Below are 21934 nucleotides of genomic sequence, written 5' to 3'. Positions count from 1 at the left end.
AAATGAATAAATATGATATGGCAAACAGAAATACCTGACGAATAATGAACTATCATACTCACTTCATCTCTTCATAAAACCAATTTTAGAATATGAACTGTGCTAGGGAATACAATATAATATAAAGTCTTACATGGGGGGAAAAAAAAAATACATGAAATATACTTCCTAGATTCATTTAGGACCAGAACCAAACAATCTGATAGAGTAAAACTTCTTTATTTTCTTTTTTTTTTTTTTTTGGTTTGTTTGCTTGTTTGCGGGGAGATGATGATGACAGATGACACCCCACTAAAAGGCCTCCTAGAAAAGGAAAAATATTTGATTAATGTGTGAGTCTTGCCCTAAAAGTAATTGAATATTCAGGGCTAAGGTGGTTAATAAGAATTGATCAATATGGTCAACGGAACACATTGACTTGATCAATATGGAAAATATTAAGGAAAATGCTAGGGTTTTTTACATATATGCACCTTATAACAAGATAGAATCTTTACTAAACCCAGAATCTATTAAAATTAAATCTCTCCTAAGTCACAGAAAAATTTGAAATATATATAGTTACTTAAAATGAGTCAAACAAGAAAAAAATTCAATTAAAAAAGCCTCTGATCATGTTATTTATGTGAAGTTCTTCAGTATCTTGTATGAGATTTACTAAATTAAGACCGCAGTAAATAAATTTACAAGGACAATCAACATCATAAAAATCTCATGAAAAGTAAAAATTAATTATGCAGTAGTATAAAATGTAATTATAAGTGTTAATAAAGGCTTTATGAATATCAGGTTGCCCACACACTCTCAGTGGACAAAAGTGGAACTTAATGAATCCAGCATAAGGCACATTTTGAGGAAACAATTAGCTTTCTGATAGTTCCACCCTACATGAATGGAAGTGCAGGAACCCAGCATAGGCTTCCCTGTTGGACTTTTGTGAAATTAGATGCTGATTACACATATTCATTTTCTGGCTAAATAAGCTTCTTGCAGAGTGTTCAGATACCGCAGTGACAAATATATCGTCTCATATAGAGAGCGCACAGTGACAGTATCACATACCTACACAGCAATCCATCTAACCTCACAGTATACATCATATAAGCTTAGAGCAACCACTGACAAGCAAATCAATGAGGATAATGTTCTATACAGTATGGGGCAGTGCAAGGAAGAAAAGGGATATCATAACAGAAGCATCTATTACTTTCCAATATATATCTTCTTAACATGCAGCCTTTGAAGCCTCAGCTTTCTGATGGCCACGGCAGTGAAAGACATGCACATTGGAAGAGCAGCTGACTCACTGGTCTGAGTTAACTCATAAAAAGTATACATTACCTCAGTATTTGCCAGCAGTTCAATGGAAAATTTGTAGTTAAATTTGCGGTTCAGACTGCCAAGTATACGGAACATTTGTAACATGACTGATTGCCCAATGAATGAATGAGATTTCTTTAAATGAAACTCGATATATAACCAGCTGATTAATTCAGACCCACCAGCCTGTTAACCCAAAATACTTTTCTCTAAAACACGAAATTCTAAACTAAAAAAATGCAATCCTGCTGATTCCTGCCCTTTTCTGTAATAAAAACACAGTAGGACCAAAAGCCGTGTCAGAGCGAAGAGTAAAGTAGTACCTAGGAACCAGATGTTACCATGGGAGCCTTAAGGAACTACTGACGTACCTGCTGTAAAGGCAAGGACCTACTAAGAGTTTGGCAGAGAAAAACAAGAGATCAGCACAGAGTGTGGTCTGAAGAAAGGCACAAGAATTTCTCAGTTAAAAGGAGCAGCGATATTTTTAATGCAAAGATGCTAAAAGAATCTAGAGTAGCAGGTATTGTAACCAGCAAGAATAGGGAGGAAGGAAAAAAAGAGAAAAAATTATCACAGGACATAGAATGATGATAAACAACTAGAAATTTTTTGGCCAAGGGAAATATTTGAAGGAAAAGACAGAAATGGTCTGGTCAAATGGGAGTAGTAAGATAATCCTGCATAAAACTACTGTAAGAAGCTAAAAACTGAAATTAAACTTCTAAAACCATCACCTCCAAAGTTCTAAAACTGCTTCTCTTTACTAAATTTCCACTCCATAAAGAATGAGAGCTTAAATATTTTCCGTAGCTTTCCTTCCAGTTCAAAAGTAATTAATTACACTTTCTTGACATGCAATTCATAAGTTTTATTGGTATTTTGGGACAGAATGGTGCCTGGGACAAAACCAAGCCATTGGCAAAAGCAGAGGACTCAGGGGGAGGTCGGGAGGACAAGGAGGTGAGAGGACTATATTACATAAAGATCCTTTGGCTTCCCTGTCATGGCTTAACATTTGGTATCAAGTCCAGTGGGAGCCACAAGTTGTAGGTCAGTAGAAGCAGCAGCAGATAATCATTTCAGGTTGAGGTTTTGTCCTTCAGAGGAGCTCTGCAGTCGCAGCTGATTCTAATATGGGACAGAGAAGTGCCCTCTGTAAAATGATTTCTTCGCTGCTGTCAGAATATAGACCAAGGTTTTTGCATTTTTTAGAACATTTTAGCAAGCCAAATGCTTCTTCAGAATTGAGATTTAAGAAAGTACGACCCAAAAATGGAAGGGTTTGATTGTTTTTCTAAGGATGTTCAAAAAACATACTGTGGGTATGACCACTGCCTATTCGAGTGGCCTCTCTTTATATTTGCTGAGTCCATACCCTCAGTTGGATGGGACGGTGGTATGTAGCTACTAATAACTCACTCAACACTATGCAAGGTTTTAAAACAGAAATAAAAGGTAGAGTATCAGAGAGCAGTACTCCAGACAAAAGTACAAGTGCTGCAGTCATTGAAGTCCTCAGTCTCAAGCAGCAGAGGGAGTAACAAATACACATGAACAGCACATTAGCATGTACCTTCTTCAACTGATGATTTTTAGGTGCACGAGATCAAAAAGCCCTCAATCAGCACTCAGGGCCATGCCACTCATAGCAACTTGCACTTTGATTCCTCACAGGAATAGTGATCCCATTTCCAAAAGACTTAAGCACCACATTATTGGCTACTTAATAGGACTTCCAGGGGCATCAGCTCCCAAGAGCGTCGACAGAAACATCTGCACATCTGATCGCAGCTCTCCTGTTCCAACTGGTAGTGGCTTATATAGATATATTATATAGATATGATATTTCCCGAGAGAGAGAAATGTGAGCCTTGCTTCCCTTGATTCCCAGCAGCCTTGGAGGAAAGGTTGTAGGCAGAAGAGCTCTGAAGGACACAACCCTCTTCAAGGCAAATCAGCATTAGGAGCATCATCGTTAATGAATAGGGAAGCATCATATAAGCGTCTTAATTTATTATGACTTTGTTTCTGACATAATTGTTTCAGAACTTCTTTGCTGACAAAAGTATGTATAAAAATACACCATTCTAACTGTTTGAGTACACACAAAACTCACACTGCTCAGTACAAACTGATGCTCTGGGTTTCCTATCTCATTTCCGTGACAGATGTGAAATAAATCATCTATGGATGTTTAATGTCCTTGCTGGCTTATCCAGCCTAAAGGGCTATTTGTAAAAACAAAACAGTCACAAAACAAAACAAAGAAAAGGAAAAAAAAAACAAAGAGAAACAAAACAAAGCAAAACAGAAAACCCCACAGAAGAACCACAACCAGGAAAGGCGAACTCCCTCACATTAATTGATGATACTCTCCTAAGTCTAAAGAGAAAACTGCAGGGCCAATCACTTGAAAAGAGCACACCATTGTGTTACTTGATTATACCAATTTTACTCTTGAACATTTTTAGTTCAATGAGAAAGGCTGAGAGGTGTGAAGAACATATGCATTACTAAAGTTCTCATTAAAGATGTATAAATTATTATGCAGTGACTAGTACATTGAGCTTAAAATTTCAGTCTTCCGTTTCAATGAGCTTAGTAAGTTTTGTTCAGTAAAACTTAAACACCTGCAACAGCTCCAGGACTATGATTACAATAATACATTTCCACTCTTGCCATTTGTCTACTGCGAGGAGAAAGTCAATTTTTGTAGGAGACTAAAGACCCTAAAGACCAGTAGAGTGCTGCAATTTTGTTAGTGTCACAAAGTACCCACCCCACCTTTTTCTTTAACAAAAATCTCTCACTACTTTCTACATAATAGCCAAAACAAACTGAAACCTAAATAAAGAGAAGCACTCACGATATGCCCTTTAAAAGAGAAAAAAAAAAAATAGCTTTGAGCTGCATCAGTCCATTTTGTATATTATACTACTGGTATGTATCTATCAACAAAGCTGACAGACACTAATGGGAATATGTACAACTTCAACCATTCGGCCCAAAGAATTTATAATGTTTGTGTAACAGGGTATATTAATAGCAGGAAATATAAGGCCTGTCATGTTAGCAGGTGTGCACCCACCAAAAACAGGTCTGGCCTTTTCAGTTTCAAGTGATGGTCCACACGAACAATGGCTGAGGAATGATGATAAAGGACATTTGACAGAGTGCTGAGGCTTCTAAATTTTACCTTGATAGAGAACAGAAGACCAGCTTTTCACTTCCCATGATATGGCACTGCAGCTTTCTACCCAGCTTTACTGCAGGTGATGAACCTGACAGAGGTAACCAAGCAGAGAACACTGGAAAGTCCCTAGCAGAGACCGAAAGCCTCTAGCCTCTAGTCGGTTGGACCTGGTGATCCTAGAGGTCTTTTCCAACCTTAACGATTCTATGATTCTAGCAACCAACCAAACCACCAACATATGAAAACAGAAAATAATGTTCTTAACTCCTCATTTGTCCAAGCAACCTAGCAAGGAAGTAGAAACTTCTGTCTCCAGGTATGCCTGCCACATGGGGAAGCAGATAGATGTAGCTCATGGCCTGGACTTCCTTTTTCTGTGTCCAAACACACACACAATTAAATTATCTTTCCTGAATTCTTGATACTTGCAATAAGGCAATTAAAGATACACTCTGGATGAGAAGGCATGTCTGTAAAGGGGCGTTCACGTCTGGTTGGAAATAAATGACATAACCCAGATACATTTTGAAGAAACAAGATAGAACCCAGCTGAATTCAGAAACTTCCATATAAAGATATCTATTTGACAGTGAATTTATTCTTCACATAAGCGGCTCATAAAGAAAAGCTTATTTTACAGGTCAGGGACCACATTATAAAATGAACTAACTGATCATAATCACTACTACAGCAAGAACTCACCTACATGTTTTTGGTTACTCTAACAAGTACTTCCGTTATGTCAGAGAGGAACTTCTCAAATAAAGTCAATTTCCTTTTCTAAAAAGGACAAAAATACTATCACAGACTTTTTTTAATCCATCACATTCCAACAGTCAACAATATCATATTTCACATCTGTGAAGGCACCAAGTCCCTCAGTTTAAAAAGAAAAAAAAATATAAATATTACAGGTTCATGGAAGCATTCAAAGATCTCTTATGTGGTAGAACATATGAAAGAAGGAGATTAAAAGAATACAGACTGAGAAAACAGGAAGGAAAAAAAGAATTTTATATATATAGACACACACACATATACATATGTGTGTGTGTATATATATATAAAAGACATATGTGTGTGTGTGTGTGTATATATATATATATAAATACGCGCACACATTGTCTCATGCATTCATTTTCCTCATGTTTTTTGAGCCAATTGCTTCTTCAGCAAAGTGAAAAACTACCTGGCAATTAAAGTATTTCAAGCAGAGTAGCAAAAGCTTAATCGTTCTGCACCACAGAGTGCAGATATGTATAATTCGCTGGGAAAAATTGAATAGGTTAATATGTATCCCTTGGAAACAACTCAATATTCAGTAGCCATTCAGTACATTGGATTCATTATGCTTCTATATGAATACCTTCTAATAAAAAAGCTTACTATTAGCATAAGCAGATACAATACATTTTCATTACTATAGAGCAAAATGAAAAGAATCAGGAAAATTAATTCCCGTTGCAAATCTCATTTCTCCAAAATCCTTCTCTGAAAACTTACAGTTCAACCATTTGTACAAGCAGATAAGGCTTTAGAACAAGGAAGTGCACATGTCTAATAATAATGATGCTCACAAGCACAGGGCTACCTTGCGCTTTCGCAGTTCTAAAGGTCAGTTATATTGCTGTACACCCTCAGGATCAGGAATAACTCTGAAAGGCTGACTGGCTGCCAGTCTGATTGCTGCTTTGAGAAGGGAGTTACACTAGACCTGGACATGGCCCAACAAGTGCTCCCTAGAAAGTATATGACCAGGGGGCGGGAAAGCAAACCAATACAAAAACTAAACACCGGCTGAATATGGCATATGCTGTCAAGAGTTTTCAAGGTGGGGCAAAAGGTGGAAAATCTTCAAATGTTGGATCGTAGGATGCATATATGCAGGGAGAAATGGTCAAAGGGGTCAGGCTACATGAAAGCTGGGTAATATCCCAGGTCAACAACCAAGTGTCCTTGGCTGTAGGACAGAGCGAGGGGCTCCACCAGGCTGCTGCCGAGCAACGGGCAAGGAGGAGGCACCGACCTGGCGTGGGCGCAGCACAGAGCCCTGACAAGCCCTTCTGCTCCAGAATCCACCATGTCAAGTACAGCCCAGAGCCAGGGACACAGCACAGGGCACTGCTAAGCCACACATATGAAAAATCAGTGCTGCGGGAGGTGATTCAGGGAAGGAGAGCAGATTGAGAGCAACCCAAAGAGTCATGTCTGCAGTAACTTTTAGAAGGTGAGGAATTATTTTTGGCTTACCCTCTTCTACACTAACAGTTTCTCTAAGCTAAAATTAAGCTGCATTTCTTGATTTAAAAGAGTATGTATAATCAATTCCAACTATTTTGATCTTTAAACTACCTTCTAAAAAAAAAAAATCCTCATATAAAATAAGCTGTCAGGACTACATTCTTACAGTAATGCTTTTTTTTTTTTTCTAAATAACCATTTATGAGCTAGCTATCGACCAAGAGTGAAAATTTGAGCTACTAGTCCCTTGCTCTACACTGACCCAACAAACTAAATGAAAATGAAAATCCTAGTACTGACTTCATTTAGGATTTTAAAAAGACTTATTCTAAAAAACAGATATCTACAAAAAGGAAGATTTCTGCTCAGCAGAGCAATATTGCTTGTGTATTCTTTAAAGGTCACCTGCACAATATTGAACATATCTGTGTGGAATACGCCAAGCATGAGTTACATACGCTTAATAACCCTATTATACAGTAGTAAAAGGTTTGAGAAATCTCATCAATGAGTACTGAATGACTACAGTACTACACAGAAATATACTAAATAAGAGAGAAACTTCAACACATCGAGGCGAAAATATGATCCCATTGAAAGAGACAAGTAGAAGATGACGTTTAGAATCACAGAATAATAGAATCATTAAGGTTGGAAAAGACCTCTAGGATCAGCAAGTCCAACCGCCAACCCAGCACCCCCAGGCCTCCTAAACCATGTCCCAAAGTGCCACGTCTGCACGGTGTTTGAACCCCCCCAGGCACGGCGACGCCCCCACCTCTCTGGGCAGCCTGTGCCAGGGCCTGACCCCTCTGGCAGGGAAGGCATTTTCCCTCATCTCCAACCTAAACCTCCCCTGACGCAGCCTGAGGCCGTTCCCTCTCGCCCTGTCACTGGTGACTTGGGAGCAGAGACCGACCCCCCCCTCACTCCAGCCCCTCTCAGGCAGCTGCAGAGAGCGAGAAGGGCTCCCCTCAGCCCCCTCTTCTCCAGGCTAAACCCCCCCAGCCCCCTCAGCCGCCCCCCAGCACACTTGTGCTCCAGACCCTGCCCCAGCCCCGCTGCCCTTCTCTGGACACGCTCCAGCCCCTCAAGGCCCTTCTTGTCCCGAGGGGCCCAAACCTGAGCCCAGCATTCGAGGTGGGGCCTCCCCAGGGCCAAGCACAGGGGCCCCATCCCTGCCCGGCCCCTGCTGGCCACACCAGTGCTGACACAAGCCCGGGGGCTGGTGGCCTCCTTGGCCACCTGGGCACTGCTGGCTCATGCCCAGCCGGCTGTCAGCCAGCACCCCCAGGGCCTTCTCCGCCGGGCACTTCCCAGCCCCTCTGCCCCAGGCCTGGGGCGTTGCCTGGGGTTTTCTTCCAAATCTGAGCATTTGCTGCTCAGACACATAATATTCAAGAACACCAACATTTATGAGGTTGTGGGATGAGATACTAAAAATTAATTTACCAAAAAGGAAACTAAATACGGTAGTTTAGACCATGTGCTTAAGGCAAAAACTGCAATGCATTTCTAAATTTCTGTCTGAAAATCAAGGTCTCATTTAAAATATACCGAATGCTCAGATCTCTCTAGTTCCATACTACTGCATTTTATAAAACATTCAAAGATCGCTAAAAATGTATCTGGATGCATTAAAAGGTACACACTGAATGGAATCAATATTCCAAAGAGTTTAGCGTAGGGAAGGAGAAAAAAAACAATAAACACCTATCCATGCCCTGAATTCCTTAAACTGCAAATAAATCAGTCAAACTTCAGAAATACATCTTGAAGGGAAATGGAACAAAAACTGCCATTGCTTTTCAGAACATGGACCTATTGTAATTAGGGTAATTAGCACCTCAAAGCAAAATCTTGTAATTAGCGTACTCTTTTTGTAACCAGGATTATATTGTTGCCTTTCAAACTTTTACGGATTAATGATATACAGCAAATTAAGTTAATGAAAAATAAGAAACCGAATAAGATTTTTACATCACTCAAGAACGAAGCTAAGAGGGATTACGAACTTTAATTTCCAAATTATTTCCGAAGTCATTAAAAGCATGCGTATCTATTCACATAGGTTGTGCGTCTATTTTCTCTTTTTGCTGGCAAATCTGATCTACGACAGAAAACAAGCAATCCTGCTGCTGCTTCCTCCCTGATTCATAAAGTGAGAATCCCATTATTGGGGCTTTTTGTTCTTCCAGTAATTCTTTTCCCAGTTTTACAATTCCTGGTGGACCTAAAGAATGTCTTTCAAAAATATAACCATTTTGAAAACAAAGATTCTGGTAGCACTGAGTTCCCCAGTATTCTAGGAGAACTATTCCAGCTCGTATGTTATTTATAGTTTATTTACAGTTTATTTTTAATTATCTTTCCATTTTCCAGCAGAGAATTTTGTCAGATTATAAAAACCCCTCACAGGAAAACTTTTTGCTCATACCTAAATGTATGCTGGTTAAGAACATTATACCTCTTACCTTACTACAGCCTACTTCCATGAGCACTTACTCCAAAATTCCTACTGAATATCAGTTGAATGTTGGGATTTTTAGCTTCAGGGTGTGAATCTGTCCTGGTTTAAGCTGGGACAGAGTTAATTTTCTTCACAGTAGCTGGTATGGGGCTGCGTTTGGGATTTGTGCTGGAAACAGTGATGGCAATACAGGGATGTTTTAGTTGCTGCTGAGCAGTGCCTACAGTAGCCAAGGACTTTTTCAGGTCCCCATGCTCTGCCGGGTGCAGGAGAAGTTGGGAGGGGGACACGGCCAGGACAGTGACCCCAACTGACCCCAGGGATGTCCCACACCGTATGAGGTCATGTTCAGCACATAGACCTGGGGGGAGAAGAAGGAAGGGGGGGGGAGATCTTTGGAGTGATGACGTTTCCCTTCCCAAGTCACCATTACATGTGATGGAGCCCGGCTGTCCTGGGGAAGGAGGGAATGAATCCCTTGGCTTGCTTTGCTTGTGTGCACGGCTTTGGCTTTACCTGTTAAGTTGTCTTGATCTCAACCCAGGAGTTTTCTCACTTTTACCCTTCTGATTCTCTCCCCATCCCACTGTGGGTAGTGAGCGAGCGGCTGCGTGGGGCTGAGCTGCTGACTGGGGCTAAACCACAACAGAATCCCACATTTGAATTTAGCTGAAATTAATACTAGAATATTATTTACACTGTGCTACCAGAAATAGTCTTAAAATCTATCCTGCCAGTTAATTTGAGACAATTCCTTTTTATTGTTAGGCCTGCATATAAATGAAATACATCCAAAGTCTTTAGTCTGCCATTAAAAGACAAAACTCAAATCATTCACATAATTCTTCTCTGATCTCCTTCCAATTTGTCAACATCTTTTTTGAGAATGGGGAATCCTTCCAATAATAAACTCATTAATGCTATGTTATAACAATAATACTGTCTCACTAAATTTACTTTATACCCACCAGCTGATCCACTTAAGGATCCTATTATCTTTTGCTACTACGAGCTCACATTCAGTTGGATATCATAACAGCTATTCTGAAGCTGCTGCTTAACAAACCATACCAACGCCTTGCTCATACAGTATGTGACTGACATTATTTATTTTTAATACATTTGATTCGCATTTGGTGATATTAGAAACATTTTTTCAAGTTACCTCCCTATTAAAGCACTCAGTTACATTACAAATATATCCTAGGCTTAGAACTATTATAGTTATATAAATCATTATGATAACAATTATATCTGCTGCAATTATTTTCAAGTCTTTTATTTTAACCACTGCAAAAAACGTGCCAAGCACCTTTAGTAAGCGTAGGTTTATGAAACCATTTTGGCTGATAAGCCAAAATGAAAATCCGCTACTTTTTCTGTAACAAGGCCACCAGCTATTAACTATGCAATCATCTTTTAAAACCTAAGTTGATATACCTATCCTGCTTTAATTAGCTTTCTTGACATAAAAGCAGAAGACCATAATTTGCTAATACATTTGTTGACTGTGAGAATTTTTGCAAGTGACATGTAGCTCACAAGATAGTCTGAAAAAACCCAAAAACATATAACTGCTTTTCAAGCAAACTGAAAAGAATCAACTAAAAATGCAACCGAAGCCAATTTTCCCTGAAAACCTTTAGATGTTCTCCTTCTACAGCAATGACCCCAATTAAATCAACAGGATTGTTAAGAACCTGCTGAGCTGTATGTTTGAGGACGGAAAAAGGCTCAGCTCTGCTTCACTGCACCTTGCTATACATCTTTAAGGACACGAGTGAAAGAAAGACATTATAATAATTATTCATATTAGCTTGATCTTCTTGCTAAGTGTTCAGAAATCCCAGGCAGGAACACCATTCCCTGAAAACTCTCCATGAAACAGTTGCAAGAAAACCATATGCAAAAGAATCCGATTAGGAAAATGGCTAAACGAGTTTCAGAACTCCAGGCTGTACTATTTCAGTAGGCAGGATGAAGGCAGCATCACGGACTCTCCCAGGTTTCAGCTAAGCAATTGCTTACACTAATTCTTCCCTGAAGAATGCCCTACACTTATAGGAAAGGTTCATCCAGCTCCCCCCCGCCCTGATCTCTCCACTGCAATTCATTCGTTTGTGCAATGGAGCTGCAATTGGAAATACCAGCAAAACCTCTCAGTGTTAACTCTAGCTGGATATCCAGCTATTTGGCTTTTCTTGTTGTTGATGTATTCCGTTTCTTTTCAGTCAAGACACTGGCCCCATTGCGATTACATTCTAATGAGCCACGATGGGGGAACCTTTACAGCCGCTCTCTCTCTCCTCAAGTTAAAACACAGGTGCTTTGCGAGGACAACTGGTGTCCCTGCTAGCCAAGCAATGGGGTTTGGGGCTGGGGGATTATAGTAATGTGCACACCATTGACATAAAGCTGTGTTTCTACATGGTGTCTGTCTTCATGTCATTAGATACGTATTTATTCCCTGTTCCTCTTCTCTTGGTTTGGCTTTGATGAGATGATGTCAGAAGCCTGGACACAGAAAGAGACTCCAAGAACACAGATGTATCTCAATTTGTAAGAAGAGATCAGCTCTGTAGGTGGGAAAGAGCACCTACCTTCTGCTCATTCAACAATCAAAGGCCATGACGTGACCTACACAACTGCATCAAGCCAGAGAGTTTATTTTTTCACTGTATTTGCAAGGACATCCAGCAAATTCCTTCTCAGAACTTACTGCACTCAGGCATGTTCACGCACAGCAAACCTGCTGCATAAGGATAGTACCTGTTAGACTGAAGAGTCAAAGCAGTAAATGCTTTTTTTTTTTTTTAAGTTAAACTGTGATGAAAATGGTTCTGTCCATACCACATAATGTCAAAAAAACTTTCTGGTAAGCCTGAACCATGAATAATTTGCTAATGATGAATGAGATCAAAGAGTTTCTCAATGGATGTAGTGTCTAGCATTTACAAATACAGAGTTACTCAGCAGAGTAGGTCCATTTTAGCCATAAGCTTTTTCAGTCACCTAGTCACCTACACTAGTGCCAGGATAACTTGGATTTCCAGCTGTGATACTACAATAACATATTTTCTCACCATCTCTCCATATTGGTTTGTGTGGCAGAAGAGAAGAAAAAGTAGCCATCGTGTTTCATTGCTCTGAGTTTAAGGACCATTCCTCCAGAGAAAGAGAACATGGGATGAGATATAAAGCCCTCCGAGTCTTTATTCTGCCCCCAGCAAATGCTAACCTATATACACATAAAGTACAAACGCATACATAAACACCTCTAAACAGTGAATATAAGCATGGGAAGGCATAGACTGACAAGGTCCAGACCTTACAGGACACTACATACTATAAATAGCATGCAGTTCTCCAGCAAGGGAGAATAAAAATTGAAAAGATTACATTTAAAGGTTCTCTTCGCCAGCACAAAAAGTCTCCATACCGAGAAGACCCCAGCTGAAGTTTAGAGAGGCACAGGTCTTACCAAATCCAATGGCAAAGAAGAAACAGCGATGGCCAGAACGCAGCAGATGTTTCCTGCAGAATCTAATGGATGAACAAACCACCCCAAAGTAAACAGGCACCTGCTAGTTTTTAATTCAGAAATTATTTTAAGCAAAACATAGCATAATGTTGGAGAATATAAGGCAGATTCTGTTCCTATTCAACAAAATAACTTCACAAATCATGTTTAAATTTCAGCTTCAATTAGAAAATAAAAATTCCAAATTAATTTTTTGACAGGTGTTGGCTTTGACTCCCAGAAACGAATGGCCATCACTTAATAAGCCCACGTCAGAGAATACTGACGAGCAGTCTGACCTCCTGCACTCCCAGAAACACCACAGATCTGGGGGCATTCTAAAAGAAACAGAGCTCAAAGAGAAACTAACTTCACAACTGGGAAGACAGTCCTGTTCATGTGAAAATAAAATTTTAAATTACATTGATAAGGATAATAAGGATTGCACAGATGAATTGAACACGAATGATCCAAAAATAAACCTTTATAACTAATTTTCCCTTAGTTCTGTCTTGAAGACGGCTTCAGCTGAATCCAGCTATCAAATAGAGAAATTGCTCAAAAACTCTTGCACAATTACTAACGCAAGTGGGACGTGCGCGGCCCACATGCGCTGCTCCATTAGCAGCTACTCAACTTCCCTCAGAATTGCCTGAAGCGTGCGTACACGTTCACAGGCCCTCCGAAAGGAAACCCACGCGTGTCCGTGCACAGGTGCGGTTCAGGTGCAGCTCCGTGACAAGCGTAAGCAATATATTTCCCGTGGAGATGAGTTACCACACCAGATTTAGGGTTCAAGTGCAACAAAAACAAGGTTCACTGAATATAAATAATTTCTGATTAACTGGAATGGTTGGGAATATAAACACATTTCCCATAGCAACACAGAAATCAAACCATTTTCCAAATATACTGCACAAGGGATTGGATTGGGCCCAAGGTCTTTGAGAAGAAAACATGAAGTATTACAGCAGCCGTAATTATTATGATTTTCTAAATAAATTGCGCTAATTAAAACTATGGAATTTATCAAATGGCTTGTTTATTTTACAGATATAGGTTATTTAATTTTACTGAGTAATACTATATACAAAGGAAATGCAAAAATCATTATTCAGTTATTTTTGCCTGCCTTACAACACACTATTTTTTCATTCTAAGCTACTATAATGGACATCTTAAATTTACTGTGGGGAAAAAAAACCCGAAACATGCACTGCAATTCAGAATTGTCTCTTCGCAGCAACTCCAGAAGGACAAAAATGTGTCATACTGAAGGAAAACATAATCAGTCGTGAAAAATCTCAAACAGGAACACCCACTATTATTTGGGTAATTGTTCTAAAATAATTCTAAAATTCTAAAATAATACATAATTGTCCAAAAATTTAATGATCCTAAAAAAGCACAACCCCTGCACGGCTCTGGTAATAAAGGCACATTTGTAAAACAGCCACGCTGCTATTTAAAATACCTAAGAAAAACTACCAAAAAGAACCACAGGTTGACGCTAGACAATTGAAATCTCATCAAAAGAGCAAATCTTAACTGCAAAAATTATACACAAACCCTAATCTTTTCATCCACGTGTTCACACGTCAGTATTTTGGGTGTTTTTTCCAAAAAACAATTGCATTAATGTTGCTGGTCCACGGTTGTTTTTTTTTTCCCACCCCTCTCCTTAATTTACATAAATTCTATTCATATTCATATTAATCATTACGCAAAACCACCAGAAACCAAAAAAATATCCCCTGAGTCCTTACAGGCAACATCCACAAGCGCTGTTTTCCAGCTACATATAAAGTCTCAGGTAATGGCAGTTAAGCCCTTCCCAAAAATGTAATTCTTTTTTCTGAAGAAAACCGTCCATGGTCTGACAAACAGAATGGTAATTCATTTTGGTTACTATGCACGGAGGTGAGAGTAAGTGGCAGCAACCCTTGAAGATATAATTTAGTTACACATTTCTTTATAAAAATTTCATAGAATTAAAAATTATAAGAATTATAGTTAAAAAGAGTAACCGTTATAAACTCAGAAAACAGAACTAGCAATAAATAGGATGACCTTCTGCTTTTAGCTAATTTGGACATTGAAGCCAGAGAAAATAAACATATTTCAATTATTAAATTCAATATGGTTGAGAACAGAAATCCTAATGAAATTTTCAGTCACCCTTTTCTTACAAAATCTCAGTAACGTGATAAAGGACATGCAGCAGAGCATATCTGTTACTCTAAACATGCCAACAAGCGCTGGGAGAACGGGTACCCCCAGCAAGCTCCAGTACACTCACATCTCTGACAGCGAGAGAAAGTTTTAATTAGTTTGCTAGTCCAGGGCTTCCTAGAATAAAGGCAATTCTGTCATTTCTATTGCGTTCTCATGATCAGTTAATGGATTTCTTCTTTTTTTTTTTTTTTTTGCCTCCAGCTCAGACAGCCTCCCTGTCTTATAATTTCTTCTAAATCATTTCTTAGGTTATCCATATTTTCTCATCTGGAACGCTAATGAGCTTGTCTAAAATTCTGTTTTAATGCACCATTCTCCTGACTCACTGAGGTGTTCTTTTTCAAATCCACAGCCCATGTCTTTATTGCTCCCCACAATTTCAGTAGAGATCAGTGGATGCACCACCATTTGAAAATCTCTCACTGATGTGCCTATACACACACTGAATTCAGAGCCTAAATCCCCACCCCCGCACGCAGACACAAAAGGCTTGATTAGTGTTTTTGGAGCCTAAAGACTTGTGTACAACCATTTTTCGTTTCTCAAGCACCCTCTAAAATCATACACAGCTTGGAGAACAAGAGGATACCCTAAATACTTAAGTGTGAATGCCAAAATAAAGCACAGATTTGTCTTGGTGGTGCTAGAAATCCCAGAATCAGACAAATTTTGGCTGCAAAGGACCTCAGGATGTCATCTACTCCAAACTCCTGGTCAAAGTTGAGCTGCCTTCAAAGCCAGATCAGGTTGCCCAGGAACACGTGCAGCACAGTTCTGTGGCGTTTTGTGGCCATTGGATCTCTCTCTTCTATCCATAACCTGTTTTTAATGACTTATGGAAGAAATTCACATCTCTACGATTTCTGCGTTAAGCAGTTCTTATGAATCTACAGTGGTCTTCAGAGTTCAAATTGAACAGGGATTAAATACTTATCTATTTATTTACTTGCCAAGATAAACTTTCAAATTAGATGCTCTCTTTAGGAAGGAAAGTGCTTTGAAACTTTTTACGGAGATCCAAATCTCCGCATGTTGAATGTGCACACAGCATCTTGTGGAGGTTGTCGGCACATAAGCAGATTGCAATCTAAGCCCAAACAGAGGTAAATGAGATACTATTCTTGACTTGACCAGACTGTATATGCAATTTTAAGCAGAAAAGAGAAAATTCTTTAAACTGGGATCATCGTTAACTTATCTGAGAAAAACAGAAAGAGCAGCTGAATAACTTCAGCTAAAAATGCAACAGATAAACACAATCTGAAGGTAGCACATTTCTCATCACTTGAAGCTTTCGTGATTACATTTGTGTGGCTCACAAAAATATGCTTGAGTCAAACATACTTGATTGGAGTCAAAGTAGAGGAAAATAAGTAAAACTTCTACTTTCTCTAATGCGAGAAATTAGATTACATGTTCAAAAAGGTTTTTCTGTATGTCCATACTATCTAGAAACCTACGAAATGAAGAAATCGGAATGGAAATATTCATAAATGTTGAATAAAGCAACAGCCCAACATTTCTCTAGCCTCTCTGGACTGCACTTTTTTCCTTTAGTCTTCTGGACATACTGCTGAAATAGAAATGCATCGTTCCTCATCAAAATAGAAAGGTGAGGATCTCGAGCACCTCAGTTTCCACCACTGAAGAAACCCACGTCCTGTAGTTCAACTTGTAATTTCTTTATTTACATTTGTTGAGGCATGCTATCGCAGTTTTGGTTTAGCTAGACTGATGTTAACTCAAGCAACTTGAGAAACTACAACGGTACTTTCACTCCTTGGATGATGTATTCTCTTTTCTGGGCAAGGTGTTGGAAAATAAAACAAAATGAAAGGAAAACAGGAAACTGACCCACAGAAGACTCGGTAATTTGCTCTTTTCACAGCAGATGATGTTTCAGAGAAGCTTCGCTTCCTATGCCAACACCGGGATCAGAATAGTGGTTGGACTCGATGATCTTAAGGGTCTTTTCCAACCTTAATGATTCTACGATTCTATGATTCTAATTTTCAGTTGGCATCACAATGGATTCGGGATTTTAGCCTGTCTTCCATATCAACAATAAAATTACCAAGGTTTATACGGAAAGTTAATTACCATGTTATCAACAGCTACGGGAAATGAAACATATAGCTCTTTCCTTTGAGTCCGTAACGTGTGTACACTGTTAGAGACTTTCATGTCCAGAGCAATTTGTAGAAGGATAATAGGTTTTTTTTTTTACAAAAATAAAGGAAGATGAACAGGTGTATTTTGGGGGGAAAGTGACTCACTTTAAGGAGCATAGGAACCATACAGAGACATCATTTTTTGAGAACTAAAGAAGTAGCGATTTATATTTTATCTCTGTTTTATCCTAAAAAACCAAAACCATCAAGTCTGGGCTCACGCTCAAAAGAAGGCCTGCATCCCTATGCAGCAGACCAATCTCAAGATCCATAGCGCCTGCAAGAAAATTGTTAGTAACAGGTGGATGGACAGATGGGGTTAGCTGGCATTCATTTGTATTATAATGAGCATTCCTAGAAGAAAAATCACTTGTGTGTGTGTTTTAAATAATGGAACTACCCATCTCGAAGCTTACTAGAGTAAAATTAGGTAAGCAGCTTCCCATTATTAACGGCAACTCAGGAACAGAGAGGCACCAGGTCACATACTCGGCAAATCATACTGACGGTGACAGAAGTTTGATGTCTACTGCTGTATTTCTCTGGACCACACAGCTCCTGCCCCGTGCATGCACTCACAGCACATGTAAATTTGTACAGACACAGGAAACGTGATATGGATAGGCATGCAAAGGTTTTCTCTGACAATAAGGAGATCGGTCTACCTGGGTAAAAGCTGAGTAACACTAATATATACATTATACACGTTACGTAGCTTCACTTTCATCTTGCTCTTTCTAGACCATTGGACAAACGATTTAGCTGCTATTAGCAAATTTTACTCAGTTGAAAGACAACTGGTTGAGCACACACTCCTCATCGATCGCAGCAGGAGATGAAACAGGTTTTAATAGTTTCTTCAATCTGGTTGGTTGGTTTTGCCTGGATTTAACGTGCACCTGTCTTCCGTGGTATAATAACAAACCACGAGTAAGTGCTCAATCAGATCCCTGTCTTAAACTGTTCCATGAATTTCTAAACTGCTTTTAAAAGACAAACATAACTAAATAATTGTCGCTACTGTATTCCCACTCATACTTTGAGACTATAAATAGAACAAGAACTTCTAAACGTGTTTGAACAGAGCTTTCCGCTAGACATCACGCACAAATCTTTCATGTTTTTCTAATAAGTTTTTATTATCAAAGATTATTAAGATGATTATGTAAAATGAGTTAATATAGCATCAGGTTAAAGGAAGAAGCAAAACAAATCGAAGATACTTGCCTGGGTGACGAGTGGCTCCAGTAGCCTCTCTACTGTGAGAGTCCTGATTTCCAAACTTTTGGGGTCCCATTTCAAAATGATAGGTGATGTTGCAGAAGTCATACTCCCTGGAACAGACAAAAATGACACAACGTTCATTAAAATTATTAGTGTAATATCCAAATACTGCATAGAATTTATTTAGAGAATAGCTATTCTCTATAATCTTGCTAGTGTTCCTCTACTCCCGAGAGCTCCCAGGTGCACCACTGCCACATCCACTGAGTGCTTAAAGATTTAGATTCAGAATTTTTTTTCTCTCCTATATCCCTTAAGAATAGATACCCTATCATGCTGCATACATGTCGTTGTTGGGTGTACTTGGCGGGGATTTGGTAGTGGGGGGGTGCAAGGTAGGCTCTGTGAGCAGCGGCAGGGGCTGCCCCATGCTGGGCACAGCACGGACCCACCACAGGACACAAGCCGAGCCCATCAGCGATGCAGGTGACACCTCTGGGAACACACATTTAAGAAAGGACAAAACGCTGCCGGGCAGTGTGAGGAGTGAAGTAAAGGGTGAGAAAAATCCCGCAAACCCCAAGGTCAGTGAAGAAGGAGGAGGAGGAAGAGGAGGTGCTCCAGGCAGCAGAGATCCCCCTGCAGCCCCAGGAGCAGCCCATGGTGAGGCAGGGATTTCCCTGCAGCCCATTGAGGACCACCCCGGAGCGGATATTACTGCAGGCTGTGGAGGACCCAACACCACACCAGACGGGTGTGTCCTGAAGGAGCTGCTTCCCATGGAGAGCACGCCCAGGGCTGCAGCCCACAGAGAGGACCCACGCTGGAGCACGGGAAACACGTGAGGAAGGAGGGGCAGAGACGAAGCGCTACGAACTGACTGCAACCCCCATTGCTCATCACCCCAGTGCCGCTCAGGGCAGGAGAGGAAAGGAAGTAGAAGAGTCAGGAGCAAAGGTGTGAAGTAGAGACGGGGAAAAAAGTGAGGGTGGGGGAAGGTGGTTTAGGTTTTGTCTCTTTTTTTTTTTCTCTCATGATCCATCTCTATTTTAATTAGCATAAAATTAAGTTAATTTTCCCTAAGTCAAGTCTGTTTTGTCCATGACGGTAATTGGTAAGTGATCACCCTATCTTTATCTCCACCTACAAGGTTTTCATCCTGTTTTCTCCCCCTGTCCTTTTGAGGAGGAGGATCGAGAGAGCGGCTTGGTAGGCAGCTGGAAGGCAGCCACGGTCAACACACCAATGCATGGAATACAATAAATTCAACCAGCCTGTTCAGCTTTTTGAGAAAAATTTCCCCACAGTATTCAGGATTCCTCAATTTTGCACCAAAAATTTCAGTACTCATTTATAAAACAAAAAGGATTCCCCAAACCATCTTAGGCTTAAAAGCTTAAACAAGGCCTAAAACAAAGACAACAGCAAGTTGCTGTCATTTTATTCGCCATTTCAGGTTTTCATGAAATTTTCAAGAGAGTTGGCTTCCTTTATCAAATTCCAGATACAGAAAAATCCAGCTGTCAGGCCGTAAGAGACATAAAATGCACCTCACAGAGCTGGAAAGTGATGCAAGTATTTGGTGACAAGAAATGCCACAAGTAAACTAGATTGTCCATAAAGACAACACAGGAAAAAAAATGATTAAAAAAATGTTCATTTTAACTAATTCTGATTTAAATATTTCCCTTTATTTTAGAATTAAAATAAAAAAATTAGAAGTCCCATATACCTAGAACAGCACGAGAACTCTAGCAGGGAAAGACACACCAGTAATATCATATTGTACATTGCATAAGTGAGATCCAAATCAAGCCCTCTGTATATAATATCCCAGGCAGTTAGTATTGTTTTCTCCAGAAAGCTACGTTTAACTGACAAGGTAATTTCAGTAATACAAAAAAACCCAAACCCAAACAATTCAGTGAACTAAATCAAAACAAGTTCAGCTATTGGTCCTTGAAACTTCATAAAGCTTAATTCAATAAGGTACCTATTCAGTACTTAGAAATGTTATCTCATATATACAAAATAAGTTCTACTGCTTTATTCAGGAGAATGTCTTGACTAATTACTGTCACTCAAAATTAACACTAAGCCTATGCAAAATTCATTCACAGCGTGCATGATTCTCACTGTGTTACTAGCAGACTACTTAAAATACTTGCTCAAAAAGAGAGGCGTATCAGAACTCCCTAATCAATGTATTTATAAATCACACATAAAAACAGCCCTCAGCCTCCTCTCATTCGCAGACATTTGGGAGCAGAATTATCTGAGAATATCCAGTGTGTGCTAAAATTGCTATTATTCAGTTTCCACTCTTCTGCAAAAAATCATTAGGCTTCATGTTCTACAGTGCTGAAAACACCCATACATGGGATTAAAGAAAACTATAAGACAGATTCTAGTCGTTGTAAACATGGTTAATGGGGGAGCTTCTCATTTTTCCAGCAGACAGTGCTGAATTATCTTTCAGAACCTGTTTCTTTTTTATATAAAGATGGTTGCTATTCCGATCAGCCTCTGTATTCAAAAAGTAAGGTTTAAGCAGACAATTATTCTAGTCAATAATTTATGAGTTATGACACTTTTAAATGTGTCGAATACAGTTTCTTTCTTTTTAATAAGCACACTTTTCCTCACTAGCTATTAATGCGGGTCCTCAAACATATACCTCTCATTACACAAAAATATATTCAAAGCTGTAACATAGTCCAAAGCCTACAAAAGCAAACTAATTTCAGTGGATGACAATCATACAAGTGACACAAAAGACAACCTGGATGATCAGTTATTTCAATCAGAACACTGCCTCAGTTTCAACCTTTATTAAGAAACAGAAAAAAATATCCTTCAAAATTCAATATGAAAGGGTGAGAGATGCTTTTAGCCATAAAAGGATACAAACAAGAAAAACCCTCAATAAAAACCTATAAGAAGTTTTTCCATTTGTGGTAAAATCTACCCCACAAAACAAATAAGTAAAATTAAAAAGTCAAATTAGTGCATTTGCCTCAACATTTCTCCAGCTGCTGTCATAATAGTGACTTTGAATGATAAAGGACTAAAAATAAGTTACTTGCCCAAGTGTATATATACGAGAAGATGGAATATTTATTTCTTGCCATTTCTACAACCATCTTCCTAGACTGAACAGGTGAATGGGAACTGCTCACTCAGATAAAGGACTTCATGCTAACCATATCTTATGACTATTTGACCACATATTCCCCAAACAACTAGCTTTAACTGCTCCACTGAAAATATAAACTGCTTCACAGCTTATACATGGCCTGTGGCTGTGCAGTACCTGTGAGGAAGGTAACCCACATGGGCAGAGGATAATCCCAGAATCCCAGACTGGCGGGGGCTGGAAGGGCCCTCTGGAGCTCATCCCGTCCCACCCCTGCTGGAGCAGGCACCCCCAGAGCAGGGGCACAGGGCCGCGTCCAGGCGGGGGGTGAATGTCTCCAGGGAAGGGACCCCACAGCCTCTCTGGGCAGCCTGTGCCCCTGCTCTGGCACCCGCACAGGGAAGGGGTTTGTCCTCATGTT

At 39.6% G+C, this 21934-nt stretch overlaps 1 protein-coding gene across 3 annotated transcripts in view; it reads right to left on the bottom strand.

The window, feature by feature from the left end:
* The window catches only part of CTNNA2 (catenin alpha 2), a 522290-nt gene that overhangs the window by 444000 nt on the left and 56356 nt on the right, over positions 1–21934 (bottom strand). For all 3 annotated transcript variants that reach the window (XM_064448881.1, XM_064448879.1, XM_064448880.1), the window contains exon 2: positions 18381–18487. In XM_064448881.1, coding sequence (XP_064304951.1) covers positions 18381–18482 — 102 coding nt within the window. In that variant the 5' untranslated portion in view covers positions 18483–18487. The remainder of the gene's footprint in view (positions 1–18380; positions 18488–21934) is intronic.

This window comes from Phalacrocorax carbo, chromosome 4, assembly GCF_963921805.1.
Source record: "Phalacrocorax carbo chromosome 4, bPhaCar2.1, whole genome shotgun sequence".
NCBI classification, from domain to species: Eukaryota; Metazoa; Chordata; class Aves; order Suliformes; family Phalacrocoracidae; genus Phalacrocorax; species Phalacrocorax carbo.
The sequence above is the reverse complement of the archived record's forward strand: the minus strand, read 5'-3'. Positions and strand labels throughout refer to the sequence as shown.